The following is a 22,397-nucleotide window of genomic DNA, read 5'->3' on the forward strand; positions in this document are numbered from 1 at the left end:
AGTCTCACTGTGTGGTCCAGGTTGGCCTTGAATGCCCTATGAAGCCTAGGCTGGCATCAAACTTGTTGTAATCCTCCCGCCTCAGCCTCCTCAGTGCTGGGATTATGGGCGTGTGCCACCAAGCCTGGCTGATCATCTATATGGTGTCAAATGCCCCATGGCAAAATAATTTTCCAGAGGTCTGTCCTGACCTCCTCCTCTCATCCATTCACAGTTCATTCATTTATTCATGCCACGAGCAGGTGCTGAGCTCCCAAGGCTCATGTGCCAAGCTGGCAGGCTGGCTGGGTCCTGAGACAGGAGATTCCACTGGTCTCACTTTTGTGCTGGCCGTAGGTGAGCATCCCACAGCCACAGTTCCCATGGCCTCTCCTGTCGTGTCCAGCCCAGAACTCTGGCAGCTCCCAGACTGGAATCCGCCTGCAGGGCTTCTCCCTGCTGTGTCGGGGTGCTGAGGATGTCATGGCTCTGCTCCCCTGTGGCGTCCTTCCTCCCCAGAAGAGTAGGGCACGAAGCCCCGCCCTTCATCTTTCTCCACGCCCCTCCGTCTGTCCTCGACCTCAGGGCCCCTTCATCTCCTGCCTGCTGTATCATTATTTTAAAAATGAGGCATCGCCTGACTTGCAGGAAGCACCCGCCTCTGAATGCACAGGCTTGTGATTTGTGCGGATGCACGTGTCCAGCCGCCTCCCTCCAGGAGGACACCCGACGGGCCCCTCCAGCTTCTCAGCCTTCCTACTTTTGAGCGGACGGGTCAGTCTTGCCGGTTCTCAGTGCGGACGTAGGTGGACTCGCGCGTGCCTGGCTTCTGAGGGTCACCAGTCTCTGAGGCTGCATTCCTCCGCAGCTGAGCACTGCTTGCTTGGCAGCCGTCTGTGCTTGTGCTCGCGCAGTGGTGGGAGGTCGTGTGGCCAGTCTGCTTTTGCTTGGGCATCTGGGTGAACACCCAGAACTGCTGGTCACAGGGGAGCCACACAGCTTCCTGGAGGATCCTCATACCTCCCGGCCTCTGCAGCAGCCTCAAGGAGGGCCCTGTGCCTCTGCCACTGGGTCTTCTTCTCACGTACCAAGCTAGCGGGCGCTCCTCCCACACCCTGCTCTGACCAGTGCTCCGCTTGGGTCTGCAGAGCCCAGGGTGCTCTGGCCTGGCCTGGCCTAGCCGCTCCCACCGGCCTGGCGTCTCCATGAAGTTCCCAGTGCAGTTACTGCATGCACCCAGGCTCTGCGCGCACGTCACCTCTGGCCTGCACACAGTGTCCTTTCTGCTGAGCACAGCCCCGCCCTCACATTCCTGGGGACAGCCTCTGCATGGGCTGGTGTCTCCGGAGCACCTTGTGCTGCTGACCTCTGCAAGGGCCTGAGCAGCCTCCTTCGGCTACCTCCACTCGGGCTGGCGCTGTCTGTGCTCAGGGCGGGCACGCAGACCTTTCCTCCCCGCTTTGCGCCCGGAGCCTGTGTGTGTGCTGGCCCCCGGGGGGCTCGGGGCATGCACAGGCCAACCAGGCGAGCACACGCTGAGGTTTAGGTGCCACACAGTGAGGTGCGCACATCTTCCACGTGCGGCTCCAAGTTGTGCAGATGTGCACACCCGTGACCTCAGTGCAGTCAATGTGGGACATGCGCAGGCCCGCGGGAGGCTTCCCTGGGCCCCGAGGGGTCTTTTAAACCTCTTTTCTGCGTGTTGAGCCCCCAGCTCCTTTTGCCTGTTCCTGATATTGACAGAAGTGGCGTCACACAGGACGTCCTCTCTGCAGTCTGCTTCTCTCAGCGTGGATCCTCTGGCTCAGTGCGGCAGCTCCCCGGCCTGAGCCCTCCACCCTGGGCTCCGCATCGCCCTGAGCCTGTACCTGGCTGTTTGCTTCCCGAAGTCCCTTCTGGTTCTGTTTCCTTCCTCAGCCCCGGTGGGGCTTTGTTTGTAAAGTCCTGGTCTCTGAGCACACGAGGCCCTCTCTTCCTGTGCTCAGCAAGGCGGCCCTGATGTGCAGGATGTGTGACATCCGTGAGAAACACGAGCCATGGTCCGGCCCAGCCGCTCCCAGGGGACCTCAGGCAGCGTGACCAGTGCTTCTCCCTCCTGGGCCTTGCTGTGTCCCTCCGCGACACCATCCTTCCGGCCACGCATGTCTCCTTGAGCCCCGGGGAGGACAGCCTGGCCACTCCTCCTCCACGCTTGGTGCTGTGGCAACACGGAGCAGGCACCTTGGCACACTCCTGACTGAATTCTCACATGGGGCCCCAGCCCAGCAGGACCAGCAGCCTATGGATCAGCAACCCAGGCCCAAGGGTCAGAAACCCTGGGGTGAGGCCGCAACCAGTGCCCCACAACCTCTAGGGGTTCTGGTGCATGTGTGCGTGTGTGCCAACTGCCGGCTCTGGCCCATGCCCATGTGGTGGGGAGCAGTCAGGGCAATGGGCAGGCATGTGCTACCATCATCCCAAGAGGAGGGAAACGGGATAGGAGACAAGGCTGTGCGGCTAATGTGACCAGACAACCAGGGCTTCCCCAGGGAAACCTGTCCTCAGGTGGCATGAGGTCAGCGCTGACGCACACAGACCCGATCCCAGCTCATCCCCTGTGAAGGTGCCCTGCCCGAGGCGTCCTACTCTCCCCTCCTCTGCCCGGCTCTGAGCCCTGCAAGGCTGAGCCCCAGACACTGTGTGCCCTGCTCCCTGGCCCGCTGGCTCCCGAGTGTGTCTATTCTGTGGGAGGCAGGGGCTGGGGGTCCGTGGGCAGCGGGAGGGTGCTCAGGGCCGTGAGGTACTGGGTGCCTGGCTCCGTCCCCTGCTCGGGGAAGGACGAGGTAGGGCGCTTGCCCTTGAACCTTGTCCACACACGCCCAACCAGGTGGGAAGGAGGGAAGCCGGGGGTCTGGCTCTCCGGGGGGCAGCGGCCTGGTGTTCTGGCTCAGGGTGTGCTTGAGGTGCGTCAAGTGTTTGGCTGCTGGCTGGGCCCAGGGTCACCATGCATCCTCCCAAGTTTGCTGCACAAGAAACCTGAGCTCACGGCATCTGGCAGTGTGCACGTTAGCCCTCTCCTTCCCCGGCTCATCTGGTGACCCAGGACAAGGGGATGGTGTCACGAGAGTGCTTCCCAAACCCACTGACTGCACACCCTGCTTCTCAGGCATCTTGTAGAGCTTGAGTTCCCTGGAGCACACTTGGGGAACTGCGGGTTATACATTTATAATACTGACTGTCCCCCTTAAAGGCCTAGAGACCGGGAACTCTGTGAGTCAGGGCCAGCGGTTGATGCTAAAGGGTCAACAGCCCCTTAAGTCTCTTGCCCCTGATCACCCAGTATAATCACTGGGGCCATCTCCTAACCTGTTGACTTAACGGGGTGTGGCCAGGGGAATTTAAAAAATTCCCCAGGTGACTGCAATTGTGTAGGCAGGGTGGGAACTGTCCTCTAGAGCTGGGGCGGTGGGTGAGCTGGAGGGTGGGGGTCTCTCTGTACCACAGTAAGGGCACAGGCTGCAGAACGCGGGCAGTGAGGTCCTCCTGGATTTGGCACTGACCCACCCTTGGTTCCGAGCCCAACACCTTTACAGAGCCACCTGTCCCTAGAACATGCTCAAAGAGGAGGGACAAGGGCATCAAGAAGACTCAAACCCTGGTCTTGAGGGGCCTGACCAGGCCTGGAGATAGCACGCGGTGCTCAGAAACGAGCTGCTGGGCGTGCCACTTGTCACCGGCCCTGGGCTCTCCCAGCGTGGACTTTATCTTTGAAGCCGCTCCGGGTTTCTGCCTGACCCGACTGGGATGGGGGTCGCAGAGGAAGCGATGGGGACCCTGGGATAAGCAGCAAGATGAACGCAATGGCAATGATTCTCCCGGGCTGGGCAGGGGAGCGGCTCACCCATGGCTGCACTGCGTGGTTCAATGAGCACATGAATTTTCATGAGCAGGAGGGCTAGGCCCGGGTTAGGATGACAGTGGGGGACTTGGGTAGCAGCAGGTCTGCTGGGCCTGCTCACCTGACTGCCCGCTATCTGGCTTCTGGCCCAGGGCTGCACTCGGACCCTGCTTGGTGAGTGCCATGGGAAGGGTGAGTTTCCTTGACTCGAGGGAGACAGGTAACCAGACTGAGAACAGGGGCCAAGCACTCCGGGTCTCACAAAGAGCATGTGCAAAGGCCAGGGGCTGAAAGGGCTAAGCTCATCTGAGAACCACCAGCGACCTGTTGTGAACTGGGGGGAGAAGGAGGAGGCTGGAGAGCTGGCACGGGGGAGGCACTTGGGGCTTCATGGGGCAGCACAATTGGAAACCCAGCCTCAGGGGCCGTTCCCGCTGTGACCCGGCAGGTACGTGCCTCCAACGCGCTGGCCTCAGCTTCCCTACTGGGGGATGGAAATAACAAAGGCCAGCCCTCGCCTCTTGGGACTGGGACTGGTGCTTGGCTGGGGATTGTCCTGGGCTCGCAGCAAGCTGTGCACAGGTTCCTGCACTGTCACTGCCACTCTGAACTCTGGAGAAGCAGCCCAGGCCGGGTCCTGGCCAGCTGGCTGGGCTGGACTCTTCTCCACTCCAGCTGCTCCCTCCCATGGCCTCGCATGCCGCCAGCCACCCTGCTGCTGGGTGCTAAGCAGGCCGTTCCCTGCGGTCTGTGTCTCCCATGGCTGACCACATTCTGGAACCCAGCCTCAGTGTGTGGGGGCGGGGCAGGCAAGGCACCACCCACTCTGGGTGACAGGGAGCCAGCGAGTAGGTGGGGCGCTGCGGGCGGGTGGGTGGGTGGGGTGTTTCTGAGCGTACCCAGGGACACTGTGTCCCTCTCTGATCCACCCGGCTCCTCCCAGGGTACGTGGGGCCAGGTGCTGGGCACACAGCTGACGCTTGGGGCAGGGAGTGACGGGCTTCAGGAGGCAGGTGCAGCGTGGGGAGCAGGGCGGGCCCTGCGGAGGAAGCTGGCCTGGCCACCTCCTCCCCATGGCAGGGCAGTGGGGCGGGAAGCCCACTCCTGCCCAGGTGCCAGGGCTGCTTCTATCCTCCCAGCACTCTGTGCCTCAGGGCTCAAGCGGAACCCTCAGAGGCAAGCGCAACTCTCGTTTGCACCGCAATCCCTAGCAAATCTCACCACCTTGCGCTCCCTGCTGGCGGCGGGAGTCAGAGAGCACCAGGCAGGGAGCCTGGAGGCTGGAGCTGGGCCTCTGGGTGGCCACAGGATTGGGGCAGGACCCAGGGAGGTCCCTATCAAGACCCCAAGGGCCAGGGCGCGGAGCTGTTCACTGATGAATGACACTGCTCGGGGGTGGCCCTGAAGCCCACAGACTCCCTGCGAGTCTCGGCAAAGGCTTCAGCTGAGGGCGCAGTCAAGGCCACCATCACCCCAGGGTGGCCCGGGGCCTGGTGATCCCGGCAGGGAGGAAGCCAGGCCTGAGCAGGGTGGGCGAGAGGGTGCCGACGGTCAGGGCACACGATGGAGGGAGGGGCACAGAAAATCGGGTGCCGAGGGAGCAGGGCTGAAAGTGCTGCCTGGACTTGGGGTCCCCGCTTCCCAGTGGGGGGCTCCTGCTTCTCACCTAGGCCCGTTCTTTCTCCTGCAGCATGCTGGCCGTGTGCCGGTTTCAACCCTCTCCTCCCACGTGACGACTCAGCGTGGGGTCAGGGGCCTGTGCGGAGTCCAGGGCCCCGTGATCTATGGGGTGCATCACCAGCCAGCGCCACTACCCGAATGCCGTAGGCCTGACGGCCACATCTGCAGTGGGGCGGCGGTGACAGGTGCTCTCAGGCATGGCAAGGACAGAGTCCGCGGGGCGGGAAGGAAGCTGGGGGAGAAGAGCGGGGCAGGGAGAGGGGTGTTCCGCGTCGGGATCTCACACGTGAGGCTCCGCAGTTCTTTCTTTTCTCTGGACAGTCTCGCTACGCGGTTCAGGCTGGGTTTTGTGCAAGTGAGACTAGGGCCCAGTCATCACCCCACCACTGCAGCCAGGCCTCCAGCGGCCTTTCCCTGGGACTGCCCAGCCAGGACCCCCGCCACCTGCACCTTCTCAAGGGAGGGGACTCCCCGCCTCACTGAAGATGCTCACGGTGGACCCAGAATCCCCTGCTTCCGACAAGCCTCGTTAAAATGAGCTGCTGCTGCGGCCTCCGAAGGACGAGGGCCAGGAGGCTGCCAGCCTGTGGGACTCAGGGAACCCCGAGGCGGGGCGGGGGCTCCCTGGCGGCACTGCGGCTGTCGCTTTTGAGAGCTGCCTCGGCACACGTGGCCTGGCACGTAGGCTGCTGTGCAGCCCCCGCCCCGTGGCTGCCTCCAGATCCCAGGCAGAGCAAGGGCGAGCCGCCCAGCCCCAGAAGTGAGGTGGGATAGGTAACCACGAGGTGCGGGGTATACCTAAACACTGTCCTTTCCAGAAGACTGCAACTTCAGGAACCACCCAGAGCACCCCGCCGCACGCCCCCGCCAGGCATCCGTATCAACACTCCTTTGGGTACAGTAGATGTTAGTTCCCTCCCAGAACCATCGCACCCCAAATTCTCCAGAGATACTGCAAGCCCCTCAGCTGGCTTCACTGAGCAAGGAAGGAGCAAGAGCCTCACCCCGAGATAAAGGAGCAGGGTGAGCAAACCAAAGAATGCTTAACATCCCTATTTCAGTAAAAGGAGGAGAAAGTGAGACACGGAGACACTATAAAGTGGGCTAGTGCCTTGGGGGGCCCCCTCTCCCCGGGCTTTTCCACCCCTTAAAGAGAAGTGTTCCAGTCCCACACTGGGTGGCACCTCCTTTCTGAATGCTGCACCCCACGCTCAAGTGCACCTTAAACCTCTAATACATGCTTTCCACGCTTCTTACTAACTTGTCCTGAAAATTTCTTCCAAGACAGTCATCAGTGAACCTGCTACAAAAGGGTGGCTTACACGCCTGACTCCGGCTCCAGGACACTCCAGACCTGCCCGGAGATGAGTGAGCGGAGTGGGGTCAAACATGGGGGCAGACGGTGACACTCCCAAGAATTGTCAGGACACTGCGAGAGGAGAAACGGGGTCACAGCGTCGGGGCTCGAGCAGCCCGGAAGCTTGGCTCCCCCTTAGTGCAGCAGTGAGCCTGGACAGGGGCTGGGGAGATCCCCACACGGCCACCCAGAAGGCCACACTTGTTACCGAGCAGCCATAGAAGCCTTTGACTCAATAAAAACCTCACTTGGAAAGCAAATACGAAAATTTTGTTTTGTTTTTGTTTGTCTTTTTGAGACAGGGTCTCACTATGCAGTTCAGGCTGGCCTTGAGCTCACTATGTAGTCCAGGCTGGTCTCAAACTCGCAACGATCCTCCTGCCTCAGCCTCCTGAGTGCTGGGGTTACAAGGGTGCTTCACCATGCCTGGCTCAATATTGTTTTGTGTGGGGCTGTGCAGGACACCTGGCTGGGTGACCAAGTGCAGGCTCGGACAAGTCACAAGTCACATCCCCGGTCCCTGGGCTCTCTCGAGTTCCTGCTGTGTGAGGCTCCCATGTCTCTGCTCTCGCCGCCTCCGCCCCCGCTCCTGTCCCCCACTCTGCTGCAGCACGACCCAGTGACCTTCACCGGGCCTTATATTTCAAGGGCACAAAGCAGGATATTCGACAGTGCTCTCTGGGCTTGACAGGTGTCGGTGTAAATGAGAGTACTTTCAACACTCCCTGACATTTATTAATCTCTTCCTTTTCTTCTGCCTTTCTGAGAGAAAGCAACAATAGCTAACTAAAATTTATGGATACTGTTTTGTTTTTATCCTGTAGTTTTTACTCCTTAATTCTATTCAGTGACAAATGAGTTATTTTGTTCATGACATAAAAAAATCACAATGACAGCTGGGTGCAGTGGCACATTCCTGTAGTCTCAGCTGCCTGGGAGGCTGAGGCAGGAGAATGACAAGTTTGAAGCCAGCCTGGGCAACTCAGATCATGTTTCAAAATAAAATTTTAAAAAGGGGGTGGAATATAGTTCAGTGGTAGGGTACTTGCTTAAGTATGTGAGCGCCTGGGTTTAATTCCAGTGCAGAGACACACACACACACACACACACACACACAATTACAATGGTCAGCAAAGGACTGATGTTTGGGAACCATGGCTCCTAAACTGAACAGGATTTGGATTGTGATCTGAGCTTCAGCTTGAACCAGAGAGAGAGGCCCTGTGGACCGAGTCAAGGCCCATGAAGGGCCTGGGGGTCCTTGTGGGCACTTGGGCTGCCCATACTCCAGCCTCCAGGAAGTGACCTGGAGACGCAGAGCTGAGTATGGGCTCTGGCTGGGGCAGAGGAGTCGGGTGAGTTCTGGAAAGCCGGGGAAGCTGGCTCAGGTAGCCCTGGGCTCCTGCAGCAGTTCTGAGATTTGCTACGGGCCCTGAGAGAGAAAGAGCTGGCTGAGCAGCTCAGCGCAAGTTTAACGCCTGGGCGGGTGCCTCACCCGTTAAGAACTCAGCACTGGGGCTGGGGATGTAGCTCCGGGCGGTGGAGCGCTTGCCTAGTGTGCAAGGTCTTGGGCTCCATCCCAGCATCACCGAAAACAAATACAAACAACCAAACCAAAACACTCATCGCTAGGGTCTGCCTCCTGGAAGACGCAGGCGATCCGAGCAGCGCCAGCTAGTGGCAACAGGGCGGATAATGCCTGGGATGACCGCGGACCCGGCAGGGCCGGGATCCACTGTCCCAGCAGGAGAATAGGCACTGAGCTATCCACGGCAGAAGCTGACAGCGCTAAGCAGCTGCCTGCTGTCCCTCAAGTGAGGGCTGGGTGGCAGTGGGGTCTGAGCGAGTCAGACGACTCCCAGCACGATGAACGAGTGGCAGCAGGGCTGTGCTGGTGTGGCCTGCACACAGCAAACCCGGACTCCCGGGGTGAAGGGATTCTGTACAGAGCTACACCATGACCCGGGGTGGGAGGCTCTATGCCCATGTGCAGGTAGCCAGTGAAGGCCGGGATGCAGAGGACTGCCCCAGGAGGGAGGGGAATTCTGGACAAGCCTTGAAGGGTGGCCTGCCATGCCGCGCCAGGAGAGCTGAGGGCTCCTCAGTGGAGGTGCCTGGAGGATGCAGAGCAGTGACCCGCGCTTCCTGGTGGGCAGCTGGCTGGGGCAGTCCCCTGGGTCCCTGGGGCCTCGGCAGGAGCCGGGAAGAAGAGACGGCGTCACAAGCCGCCTCCCCAGGCAGGGAGATAGTGTGCAGAGGCTTCCTGGAACGACTCCCCAGGTCTGGTCCCTCTCATGCAGGAGCCCTGGCCTTTTCGAGGCCACCCCTGGGTCTCCCCCAGTCCCCGCACAGTTAATACACAGGGACCAAGCCACGCCCAGCCCCACCCCCTGCCAGCACTGCAGAGACTGACAGTGAGGGGCGTGAACGAGGCGGGAGTCCAGATCTGTCACGCATGCTGCCAAGGGGCCCAGCCCAAGCTCTCACAGCCCTCCCTCCTAGGGACCCCCGCACCCTCCTTCACACGGACCCCCGCTGCTGCTCGAGAGACACCGGCCTCTGGTCCACCCACCACAGAGCCCGTTCCTCGTTTACAGACCTGGCCGAGTGAGCCTGGGGTAGGAGTCAGGGCAGCCCCGGAAGACTGAGCTTCCATGAGGCGGCACTGAGCCAAGGCCCGGCTCCTGTGCTGCCCGTGGTTCAGCTGTGTCTGGGCGTGGACCTCGGCCTGGCTGCTCCGCCTTCCCTTGGATTTTCTGGGCCCATGTTCAGTTTGCCCTGAACCAGCTGGGGCTGGGGTCCGCCTCTGGCAGCTGAGGGTTCTGACCATGACAGCAAGCGCTATGTCCGCTTAGGACTTAGAGAAGGTGTGACAGCCTGGGACGGTCCTGCTGAGTTCACAATGGCGGTGCACTAAAGCTTCCCAGCGCTGGTTAGGCGGCCCAGCCAGGCTGCCTTTCTGCCCCATTCCCCTTTGTTTCCGCTGAAGTGGGCGGCTGCAGGTCCAGCCTTGTGGGGCTTCTCTCTGGGCCTGGCTGTAGCTACGTCCTTTCGGGCTGGCCAAGGGGTGGATCAGAGTGCCTGTCAGGAAGGAAGGGAAGCCTGGGAGTGTGCATGGAGGGCACCCGGCGGGAGCAGAGCCCCAGGAACGGTGTCTCCCTTCCTTGGTGAGGTGAAGGACGCAAATGGTAAAAAAGCCCAGGCGAGAAAGACCTGTGGTCACCTCTGTCCATTTTACTAAAAGGCAAATAAGGCAGGAACCTTCTGCGGTGAACAGAAATTCCCAGGCAGTTTCTCTTTCTAAACAGACTTCAGATTCCAGTGAGTGTCTCAAAACCCCATTCCAAGTCGGAAAGAGATGTTCACTCAATTTAAATCTTCAGCGTATCTCACCCTTAATTCAAACAAAGCCTAGAACAAGCTAATGGTTGCAAAAATGTGGAGGGGCTCCCTTTTCCTTTGAAGGCACCTATGAAATAAGAAGGAAGTCCCCTCTCCCAGGAGCATCAGGTCCCTAAGGCCGTGAGAGGGGAGAGCTAACTCTTCACTGAGCAAAACCCTCCGAGTGAAGGAGGGAGGAGGAGAGAGGCAGAGACAGGCAGACGGAGGGGCGTGGGAGACCCCTGCTGAGCAGGTCAGGACTGGGACAGGAGGCAGCTGGGACAGCGGGCTGCTGCCTGGCCCCGGCCCCTCCGCAGCGTGGGCTGCTTAGCTATCAGAACTTGGGGGCTCCCTCAGGCCGCATGCCATGCAGTGCCCAGAGGAGACCGGGAATGAGTCAGTCACTGCCAACAGAGGCCGGAGAACCATAAACAGCCCAGTAACCAAGTGAGGGACGGCAGCTCTGCAAGCCTCCACGCAGGCGCCTGAGGGATGAGTACACACGCGCGTCTCTACAATGACTGGCAGCACAGCTCTGCTCAGCGAGCGTAGGCAATGTTTACGTGTGTCTCCTCGAGCAGGGTGAGGCACCCCTTGTAACCCAGATAAGGATGAGGAACTGGCAAAGCAAAGGTGCGAAGTGGCAAGGCTAGGGTTCAAGCCGGGCACTAGCTGAAGCCAAGCCCTGTTACAGCATGTGCAGCCCAAGTTCATCAGCACCCTTCGGATCTGAGCCCCCATGGGGCACTAGGCTGAGCCTTGTGGATGGGATAGACGGGGCTGGGGTCCATCTGAAGCAGAGACAGGCTCTGCCGTATGGGGGGCAGGCTGTGGTCTTAGCCTTGAACTTGGGGCACCGTGGAAACTAAGTCAAGGACAATTTACCGTGCACCTACCGAGAGCCACCACCTATCGGGCACTTCGCTGAGGAAGAGGCAGTGGTCAGAGGGGCTGCCCAGTGCCCCGGAGAGCAGGTGGGTGGAAACAGGTCTGGGAGACTGAACACCTGTGCTCTTAGCTACAGGTGCCCTTGCAGTGCTGTCCCCTGGGCACTGGGCAGCACTTGCCTGTAGGACAGACTGAAGCTGGAACCTAGGGAGCTATTTCCTTGCCCCCAGGGCCAGCTGCTGCGGTCTGCTCAGGAGCTCTGCTCTGCTGTGGTGGTCGCAGTGCAATGGACGACATGCTGTGCAGTCACCGGGCGGGGGGGTCACCGCTCGGTGGGGTGTCAAGCTACAAGGGACCTTCTGTCCTTTGGGGCTCCTGGATATGTGCCGGAGGTAAAGAGCCAGCGAGGGGCTTTGGGTGCGTATGTGATTTATCACAGCTCCTTCCCGAGGCAGGAGAAGGGTGCTAGTGTGTCCACCTGTTGTCCAGCCAGCCAGCCAGCCTTTGCTGGGCACCAGCTAAAGGCCTGTAGGAAGACAGCCACTAATGACGGTGGGAACGGAGGGACGAGTCCCCAACTTCACAAATCTGCTTCTCTTGGCTTTTATGCTTTTGAATTCTCTTTAGGAAGAGGTAGAACAGGGAGCGGAGTCGTGATTTCAGGGCGCAGCTGCCACCCCGAGGCGCAGACGCGGCACCTCTCCTGAGCCAAGGGCAGTGACGGGTACTGCGACACTAGGCCCTGGGAGCACCTGGGCCGCAGCAGCCTGGGGGCTGGCAGACGAGAGGGGAGGCAGATAGCCCGGGGTGCCAGGCGTGGCTGGGCTGGAGCCTGGGCGACACTGCTGCCCCGCGGGCTCAGCAAGAGCCAGCATTCTGGTGACCACCGCCACACTAACAGGCCGTCAAGTCACAGCACAGAGGACGGGAAGGAGCCAGCATAGATCTGGAAGACGAGGAGCAAGCAAGGCGAGGGAACTAGCATGCCTGAGACAGTGACACACGCAGATGCAGCAGGCACACACGCGCAAGGACACATGCACATGCACCAACACACCCTCCCGCACCTTCACTCCTGTTCCACTCAGAGCCCCACACATCCCTGTGGGCTGCCCAGGGCTCAGCGGTCGCCTCCGAGCTGATCCGCCTCCCCACAGACTAATCGTAAGGACAACCACAGTTAAAGAATCATGTTTAATGCTTTACAGAACAAACTTGTTCTTTACTATTCAGTTCATTATGAACTTGAACTACTGTCATTTTAAAGCTCAGAACTCAACTCAGGTGTCCAGCAGCAACGTCCCATGGTCAGCGACTGAACTCACGCGGCTCTGCAAAGTCAGGTGCCTGGGTAGAGTTAGGTGCTTCAGCTTTTCCCTGGCAGAACGCAGCACAGCCCAGAGAGGCAGCCCTGGCAGCCACAGCCGAGGCCCGCCCCGCCAGCTGGAGGGAGGATGTGTTCCGGCTGGGCCACCTGACATTGTCTTAGGCCCACAGTCACCCCCAGGTGCCAAGACACAGAGGCCATGGGGCTTCCTGGCACTTTAGGGGGCACACAGTGACCCCCGGGGGTGGGCACCTCCTTTGGGTGGCACATCTTTGCCAGAGCAGCATAGCTGCGTGCTGGCCTCAAGGAGTGCCCTGCTGCAGCAGGTGACACAGCACAGCTGTGGCTTTCCTCACTCCCCCAGAGGGGCCCTTCTGGTGTGGGGCCCTGGGCTGCAGGACGGCTGTGCCTAGAGCTTGCTGTTCTTCTGGAACTGGGCCACCAGGCTGAGGACCTGCTCGGAAGCTCTGATGCTCTTGGAGCCCAGGTAGGTGGTGCTGTTGGGGCCCGTCTCCTCTGGGTAGTAGCGGTAGTTGGCCATGAGGCCACAGGAGCTGGTGAGGCCCCTGGGGCTGCTGTCGCCCATCCAGTTAAGACGCCACATCACGGCTCCATTCTGCAGATGGAAGTTGGCCACGGGGTTGAGGGCATAGCCGCGGTGTTTCTCACCATACAGGTACCAAGCACAGAGCCGCATCAGCGGTGCCCGGAGCACCCGCACCAGCTTCTCTGACTGTGCCCATTCACTGTTGCTGAGCAGGACCTTGAGGGTCTCATGGATGGGGCCACCAACAACCTCGGTGATCTCTTTACATTCTGACTCTGTGAACAGTTCGTTCCGCCCGTGCTCCTTTGTCTGCGAGCCCAGAAGCCCCAGGAGCCACTTGGTGAATCCAGGTATGGGCGACAGACTTGAAAAGGCCCCCAGGTGAGGAAACTCTTTCTGCATAGCAGGTGGATGGAGAGAGGGAGGCGGAGAAAACACAGATTCAGCAGACTCGAACCCACACGGGACACCTCTCAACTCAGCCTAGCGTCACTGCTCTGGAGTTGACAGAGTGACATGTGACAGGAATTACCGTACTTTTCTTCTTTCAAGGCACATGTATTAGGAAGCTGGTGTGTGCCAGGGCCTGGAGGCACCCGAGTCCCCAAGATGAGACTTCAGGGTGCTGACTCCATCTGTAGCCATTTTCACGGTGGCGAAACAGAGGCCGGGAGTTGCCTACAATTAAACAGAGCGCTGGCCCCTGTACCATGGTCATCTCTGACCACAGGCCTCACCTTCCCACTGCGCCACGCCCTCTGGGAGGCCTCTGTGGGCCAGAGTCTGGGCTGATACTTGCCACTCAAGTGTGTGGGCGGTGCCCCTTCAACCGTGAGGGGACGGGAGGGGCAGGCAAGGCTCTTTCACCACCAGACCACGTGATTCACTCATTCCTGTTCAATTTGTACAGAGATCTTGATCATTTTTAAAAGTCCAAAATTTTATGATTATAAATGTAGTATGTGCTCATTATATATACATATGTTTTTTTAATTTATGAAAGAAGAAAAAGAAACAAGCGTACTGCGCCACCGTGAGACACCTGCCGTCAAGAGTCTGGTAAGAGTAAGGCCTTCTGGTCTCTACGCATTTACACGGCCAGGCAGCTTTCGCACAGCCTGCATCACAGATTTACACCAGCAGCACTTTCTAAGTATCATTTAAAAGTCAAAAGTACAATTTTAAAGACAGAGTCATAATGAAATATAACGTACAGTTTACATGATATAAACGCGATCATGGCTCCCTGAGCCATGTCCCTCTTGCTGGACATTTGGGGCAGCTTCTTTTTTACGTTTATAAACCCAGCAAACCCTCTCGTGCAGAAGGGCCATGTTCCTTTGAGGTTCTCGGGGGACTCTGGCTCACAGCTGAGTGCAGGAGTGGCCCTGCAGGGTGGCTCCCGGGTCAGGGAGCCGTCTAGCGGGGCGGTGGTGAGGCCAGAATCCAGGGTCCTGCTCACCCTCGTCATTGCCTTTCTTACCCTCACTTCCCCGTGCCCGCACACCAACCGGCACAGACAAGGACTAAGAAGAAGCCCACGAATCACAGGTGGCCTGTTACCACCTCTGGGGGAAAAGCAGCAGAATGGCCATAGAAACTGCATGCTGAGCTCTCGGGCAGAACTGCTTAGGAGTGGAAGTAGATGCATGGACGCATGGACTCCACTCTGCTGTCCTCCACCGCAGTGCCCATGCTGACGCAGCACAGTGGTCAGCGGTCTGGTCACTGCCTGAGCTGACCCCCTCTTGGGAGCTCTCCCAAGTGCCTGATGGGACGGCTTCAAATCTAGGCCCAGAGCAGCCACGCATTGCTGCTGTTCGGCAGAGGAAGCGTCCTTTGGAGGCAGCAAGACGGGGTGAGGCCAGCAGCAAGCCACAGTGCCTGGCTGGTCCAACCAGGCTGTGGGGAAGTCCTGAAGAGGGATCGAGCGGAGCCAGAGGCCCTGTGCAGTGCAGGAGGGCCAGGCACGGCGTGAGGCCTCGGCCCAGACAGTGGGGCGTGAACGGGGCCGCAGGGACAACGTAAGCGGTCAGGTGTGCCCCGCCAGCCAGGGCGAGGCTGCCTCCAAGGCTCACGTTCTCAGCCCACAGCTGCACTTGCGCTCAGCGACAAGCTGGGCTCCGGGTGGCCTCTCTCCACAGCCTTGTGGCTCCCAGGAAGTGCCAAGTGGCGGCAGGCACTGTTCTACTCCTCCCTTCCTTCTGTACTCCTGTGCCCAGGGAGCGGGCAGAACCCATTATGTGCCAGACGGCGGGGTGCACCAGTGGGACTGAGCATTTGTAAAGGGGGCCACCGGGCCTGGGCCTGTGCCCGCAAGGCCGCACTCACCTGCAGCTCCCTGAGGACACGCTTGATGAGGAAAGTTCCCAGCTCGACGCCCTGCAGTCCCTGCTGTGTGAGGCTGATGGAGTAGAAGATGGCGGTGGTGATTCTGCTCCGCTCCTCTGTCTCTGACGGGGGCTGCTCCTTCACGATGGCCTGGGACACACGAACCAGGGGTCCCTGGTGGGCAGGATGCTCTCCCGCTCACCCCACCCCCGCCACTGGCCGTAGGGTGCCTCTCAGAGGTTAGTGGTTTAGGCTGCCATTCTCTCTGCTGTCCTGAAAATTCTCACAAGTGACCATTTCACAACCCTTCTGCAGTGCCTGCTCAGTGTGCCCATTTCCTTCATTGTGAAACTCTTGTGCAAGCTCTGCTGAATGGCACTGCAGCCCCTTTTTGCCCTTGCAGGCCTCCGTACAAACTGGCATTCACTTCCGAAGTGCCTCCTGCACCGAACCTGTGCCAGGGCCAATGTAGCCACCTGAGTTCTGGTGTTTGTACATTTTTGTCAAAGGCCAGATCCTCTACTATTTAGTCATTTTTGCTCCTGTCTCTGAATGTTAGTTTTTCCAATTTCTCAGTAGGCCAATGTAATTTTTCGTTTTTCAAAATTTACCCTTTAAGGGCTCTTCTCTATAGTTTAAAAATTTTGTACCAATATCCTGTATTTTACTAAATGAAAGCACACAGACACACATATGAAACAATCTACGAAGACACTTCTGCTGGGAAGTTATCTGCTGAAGCCTGACTCCATCAGCTCACCCTGCCGGCAGGTCCCTGGAGCCCTAGTACTGTCAGCGCACTAGCAGGCGGCTCCTTTCAGCTTGCTCTGCGGCAGGGACATCAGCTAGCTTTGGTAGAACACACCCAAGCAGCGTTAACTTCTGTCAGCCACACTGGGTTCCTGACGGAGGGCTGCTTAGCCCAGAGCTAATGGAAAGCACTTTCTGCTTGGGGTCAAGGACAGCAGCTAGGTTTGAATCTCTGTCCCATCTTTACTTGCTCTATAACTGTGGGCAAATTACAGATATTCCCTAAGCTGCAGTTTTCTTATGTCTAAAATGAGGCCATATAATATAACTAGTACCTAGCTCATGCTTCGCATGGAGCAGTCCATGGACCGATGGACACAAGAGTACACCCCACAGATATCCCAAATACTGTCCGTAACCTGGATTGTTACTCCACAATAAATCAAGGTTGGTTTCCAGGTCAAACATAAACCCCCACCACTATTTAAACACACAGAGATCGTGTGTGTGTGTGTATGTGTGTGTGTGTGTGGCAGGCATGTCTACACAGCATTCCCCGAGCATCCTCCACTGAGGGACAGCAAGGTTCCTGAGTGTTCTGCAGAAAGCAGCGTTGCGTGCCGGGACTCTGGAGTGGGGTCTCCAGGTCACTCAGAGGAAGGCATCCCGCCCTGGAACACACTCGAGCTGCCCTCTCAGGGGTCCTGGTAACTTCCAGTCCCACTGCCCTTCACACTTCAAACCTCTGAGGGAGTCTCCTGGTGACTGGGGGCACCTGTCTGCTTGCCCTACTCAATGACCATGACATCTCAGATGCAGAGACTCTGCCCGGGACACCTCTCCTGGGAAGGCCTGTCACCCCTCCTCACAGGCTATTCCGGCCCCCCATCCTCTGGGGCTGAGCAGACCCACTCTGGCCCAGGGTCTCACACTTGTATCCACTACTGTGATCACCCACGAGACCTGCTCTCCCGTGTGTGCTGCCCTAGAGCCCTGAATGTTTGGACAGGCTTGTCATGCTCCTCCAGGAGGGACCAGCCAAGGCCACCACACCCACAACCTCCACCCACCAGATCTGTACCCATCTGTCACCTTCTCAGTCAGCAAGTCAGCATCCTATAAAGTCCCTCAGGCACTTAGCATGTGCTGGAAAACGGAACCATGTGTCCTGTCTCTTCTGCATCACCGCCTGCCGTCACAGAAACGTCCTGCCACAGACCCCTGGTGTAGCAGAGTGCAGCTGAGTCAGCACCACCAGGCGGACGCTGTCCTGTGCCTGGCTTGCCTGCACTGCTCATCTCTACATTCTGTGATTCCATGTCTGCAGGTTTTACCAGCCCAAGTACAAAGTCTGAAAATTCAAAGCAACTATTTTTAAGAAAGAAGGTAAGCCGGGCCTGGAGGGACACGCTTGTAATCTCAGTGCTCTGGAAGGCTAAGCCAGGAGGATCTGTGAGTTCAAGGCCAGCCTGACCAACAAACCCTGTCTCAAAAACAAACAGCAAACAAAATAAAATAAAACTGTTATGGTTTGTGTCTGCATGTCCCCCCAAATCCTCATGCAGACATGGGGCAGGCTTCTAGATATTTGATTGATCCATAGTCCAATGCTGGGATTATGGGTGTGAGCGCTACATCTGCCCCTGGGGCAGATCATTTGCATATGTAAGGGAGAGAAAGAGGCTGCTTGCAGCCACTCCTCCCTTTCTACTCTTATGGTTTTGCTATCTTCTGCTGCCATGAATGGCTGCCCTCTACCATGTGCCACCCTGCCTTGGAGCCAGCCGAGTATAGACTGAAATAGCTAAATAAACCTTTCCTTCCTTAAATTTGGGCATTTTGTCTCAGCAACAAGAGAAAAAGTAACCAAGACAAAAACCAAGCTAAAAAACAAAACCTGAAGAGCCTTTGTGAGATGCCTGTCTTGTCCTGAAGTGCCTGTCCACAGGTACCTGGATGTTGTTGGAGATGTCACTGGTGAGCGCCACATACAAAATGACCAGGGGCTCCCCGGGGGTTGAACAGTGGGAAAAGAAGTAACATCGCCTGTAGGGCCCAACGCGTTGTTTCATATCCATCCAGTTCTTTATAGGGTGCACAGCCTCAGACCTGACGAGGAATTACACAAAGAAGACGAACACACAACTTACTTGTAAAGTTAAATCACATCTGCTGATTTCTACGCGCACTATCCACGAAGGCCAAGTAAGTCCTTTCAGTACAGCTCTAAGTGACTCTTATGGAAAACCCAAAGAAAATCACTTTAATGTGAAGCAGCACTGAGAGAAAGTGTAATTTGTGACCATTTCACACACAAAACTGCTCCCCTTAACAGCAGACTCAGAGCGGCTCATGAGGCTCCCGGGTTCAATGCAAAGTCAAACTGCGGGCCTCAGCATGGCTCCCGTCTTTCCTTGGGATACCTGCATTTGAAGTGGTCGCCCACGCTGCACACGCTGTCTCGCAGGTCCCTTTGTCTCCCCACCCCCAACTTTGTTTCTGCATGTGAGATGACAGTAGGCACTATCATCACCAGTGCTCCAGAGAGCAAGACTTTTTCTGGCCTCGGATACTGCAAGGTGTGGGCCTGTGTGATGCAATGCCCTGGACGTGCTGCAATCATGTGCAACACAGCTCACTGAGATTCTCACCAGGGAGACGTACGAACTAGAGGAGGTAAATGCTTTTTCTGTTTTTTCTTTTCCCTTGCATTTTGAGACAGGGTTTCACTATGTAGTTTAGGCTGGCCTTGAACTCACTGTGTAGCCCATAGCTCAGGCTGGCTTTGAACTTACAGTGATCCTCCTGCTGCAGGCTTCTGAGCTCTGGAACTACAGGTGTGCAGCAGAACGCCCAGCAATAAATGCTCTCCTGATGACTAATACAAAAACCTGGTCCAATGAGTTCATACAACTCTGATAATGTGGCTTGGGAAAGCTGTAAATGGGCCTGTTTGTTTAAACAGGACATACACAAGGCCTGGGGTTACCGACAGACAGGTGAGTTTCTCTCTGGGCACCACGCCCCACCTCAGTGTCAGGCAAGATGGCAGCCACCGCGTTGGTGAACACGGTTTGACTTGTTAGGTCAGAATAAAATGTACACACAGATGGACATTGGCCTTTAGCTACAAGATAAAGAAGAGAAAACCTTCATACTTACTCACTGATTTTCTGAAGCACCTCACATGGTGAATGCCAGGTGACTCTTTCTAGGTTCAGGAACCCGGAAGAAAACCATTCTGAGAGCATGCTTTTCAGCACCCCATTCATCTCCTGCAAAAAAAAAATGCAGGGTTGGCTTTTGAGATACATCAGCCCAAAACCATCTCTGTATCACCATAAGCACAACAGGTTACTACGCTTAGCTGTGATACAAGAGACTACACCATGACCCTCCAGCAGCCTGCTCTGACGCCTCTAGGGAGCTCACACTTCAAGCCAGGCCTTAACTGGCTCTCTATTTAGACTTCACCACTTAAGTGTGTAACACATTTGAATGGGAAAGTCCATGTTGAGTTAAGTTGCCCAAATCATACAATATGCATCTAAGTAAATATGTAATAGGATAGCTAGGTGGGTGGTGTACAGCTGTGACCCAAGCACTCAGGAAGTCTGAGGTAGGAGGATTACTGTGAATTCCAGGCCAACCTGGGCTACCTAATGAGACCCTGTCTCAAAACAAACAGTGATGAAAGATGCATCTTACAGGAAGCACTAATGCAGACTACACAGGCTCAACAAGCCTTCTCCCCATGCTGGAGCGCTCTCTGACACGGCACAGCATTATGCCTGTGCTTCCCAAGAGAAACAAGGACTCGTCCAGGAACACTTATCACCTTGAAGATGCCACATCTTTGTATTTTAATATTTTTGAACTCAGGGCACATCTTGTAAAGATAGTGAGTCACAGCTTAATTGGCAGTATTTTAAAGTTACTTGAGGACATAAAATTACAGTGCATTTTGCAAAAAATGCACTTCAGATTTGATGAAATTATTCTAACTTTGCTTTACTTCCAAAAATGCACGCGCTGACATCAAAGACCCATTCCCACTGACAGCTTTCAGGCACGAGTCAAACGAAACGTACATGTGGAGCAGCGTCTGTGCTCAGGACAGCGTGTGGCTGAGCATGGAACTGCGGAAGGCTGCCGCCGGCCACAGCACTGAGGGTGCCGAGGACAGCAGACTGGTGTTGTCCCGCAGCTGCTTTCCCTTCCCTCCAAGTAAACAGAAGCCTCTTTTTTCAGCCAGGCACATGGCTGTTAGAATAAAAACTACACATCCGCGAGTGACCAAAATCTGGTTGAAGAAGTATAAGCAGAGTGTCCCACGGCAGCTCTGAGGACCCTCAAAAGACTGTAGAAGCATGCCCTTCGCCATCTTTTCCACTGTAGCTGGTGTAAGACGGGATGGCTAGCATGGGATCAGCCCCAGGGGGCCATGAAATAACTTTGAGGATGGTTTTTGGGGCAGAATAATACCGGAGCCTGAGTCACTGAGCATACTACAGGGCCGCCTACCCTTAGCCTTTGACTTGAGACAAACCTGTACTTGCCAAACCACTGTTTACTTTGGGTTTCTGTTGCTCACAGGGGAGCTATATGCTACCATATACACTGAACAGTATTATTAAATGATGGTAAACAGTGCACCTGGCTCTGAATGGACCTTCTCAATCTCTGTGTAAGGTTCACAAAAGATGAGACGGGTATCACCTATAAAGTCCAGTTTCATAACAGCTGTAAACACTTGATAGCACCAACTTACATTTTAATCCCTGTTACAAGATGAAAAACTTCAGACCTCTGTCACCTGAGCAAGGTACAGGTACATGTTGGTGGCTTGGGGAACTTTTCAGAACATGATGTCTATCTTTGTATCTGTAAGTACTAGGGCACAGAGAAGGCCACCTCTTTGTTCTCTGTGACCCTGTGAGGGTGGGGGAGGACAAATCTAGGTCCAACTGCGGAAGTCACAGACACTCGAGGACTTGATGTAATGCCAGAAGGGAGCTCCCTGGGGCAGGTGCTGTCCACAGAGAAGTGCACAGGACAGACGCAAGCTCAGTATGAGCTGTCTGAGCAAGGACTTAGCACTGGGTAGGCGGCTGGGCTGGAAAATCTTTGCAGTCCCTCCAACTCCAGATTCCCTACTTAATCTCCTTTACTCAGTGTGAGCTCTGTAGGGGCAAAGTTCATTTCTGCTCCATTTCTCATTTCCAAAGCATTCATTAGTGGACTGACATCAAATGAAAATAAAAAGGAAGGAGTGGTGATCAGGAGTAGCAGGCCAGGAGGATGAGAGAGATCATCTGATCACTTGCTAGGGAATACAGAATGGTTCTTTAAAAAACTGTGTTCCGCACTGGATGACAATGGTTCTTAATCCTAGGATCCTCACATTCAAGTTTGTGCTAAAAATCACAGCCCTTCCCCCCCGAATGCCAACATGTTAATAAAATGTTGCATAGGATTTCCTGGTGCTCAAGGAGGACAAGTGAAGAACTTCTGCACTGAAAGGTCAGGAATAGGCTAGCTCAGTTCTACTGCAGAAGAAACACTACAGCCCTATTACATGCACGATAAGAAAAAGCAGGAAAAGCCTATTTCAGTATGAACTCAGTATGAATTATAGAAGAAATGGGCTGATGAGGAGTTCTCCTCTTAAAGTCTCGTCCTTCTATTCTAGGCTGCTGACAGCTAAGGCATGTGATGCTGGACCCAACAGCCAGGAATCTAGGCTAAGGGTCAGACGCCCACTGACCAGTGCTAGCACTTGATGACAGCTGTCTAGGCTGGCACTCACCATAGCATGCAAGATTACGGCATCACAAGCAGCAGGCGAGAATGAAGTCTGTGTTTTTCACTCATTAATTCTGCAATCGCTGGTCAACAATGCAAGGGTGGAAAGTGCAACTGCTGGGAATATTCAGGTGATGCTGAAGTTGGCTTTCGCTGGCAGTTTGTTCTGTACTGCTAACTGCAGTTTTCCTGGATGACACTGTTTAAACAAACAGCCAACAAGCCCTTGGCTCTCAAGATCTGCTGAGCTTTGGTGCAAGAAGAGAAAGTACTCAGGAGCCCTGAGCGGGTAAGGGAGGAGGGAGCCACTGCTAAGAGTGGTGCAAGGACTCAGAAACTCACACCTCCCAGGTGTGCGCTTTACACAGTGGGGTGTGCTTTCCTATCTAAAAATAAACTCTTATTTAACATAGCTAAGCAGACCTCACGAGAACATACAGGAACACTGTATTGACTTAAGGGACTGTCTGATGGA

General features: G+C 56.2%; 1 protein-coding gene and 1 long non-coding RNA gene across 5 annotated transcripts in view; one reads left to right on the plus strand and one right to left on the minus strand.

Annotated features, from left to right (window-relative positions):
• Nucleotides 1-22,397, minus strand: part of LOC102021923 (malonyl-CoA decarboxylase, mitochondrial) — a 47,409-nt gene that overhangs the window by 20,005 nt on the left and 5,007 nt on the right. For 2 of the 3 annotated variants that reach the window (XM_005413231.2, XM_005413232.1), the window contains exons 2-3: nucleotides 19,284-19,392; nucleotides 15,368-15,517 (exon numbers count right to left, since the gene is read on the minus strand). In XM_005413231.2, coding sequence (XP_005413288.1) covers nucleotides 15,368-15,517; nucleotides 19,284-19,392 — 259 coding nt within the window. Of the gene's footprint in view, nucleotides 1-12,342; nucleotides 13,433-15,367; nucleotides 15,518-18,069; nucleotides 18,227-19,279; nucleotides 19,393-22,397 lie in introns of those variants that run through there. The other variant, XM_005413233.2, reaches the window with a different exon arrangement.
• On the plus strand, nucleotides 61-7,161 carry LOC102023307. 2 transcript variants are annotated; one of them, XR_001232385.1, is made up of 2 exons: nucleotides 61-5,721; nucleotides 6,355-7,161. It is a non-coding gene; the product is annotated as an uncharacterized LOC102023307 (long non-coding RNA). The 2 variants fall into 2 exon arrangements; XR_001232386.1 differs by having other exon boundaries at nucleotides 6,358-7,161.

Source organism: Chinchilla lanigera, unplaced genomic scaffold (genome assembly GCF_000276665.1).
Source record: "Chinchilla lanigera isolate Chin_1 unplaced genomic scaffold, ChiLan1.0 scaffold00163, whole genome shotgun sequence".
Taxonomy (NCBI): Eukaryota; Metazoa; Chordata; class Mammalia; order Rodentia; family Chinchillidae; genus Chinchilla; species Chinchilla lanigera.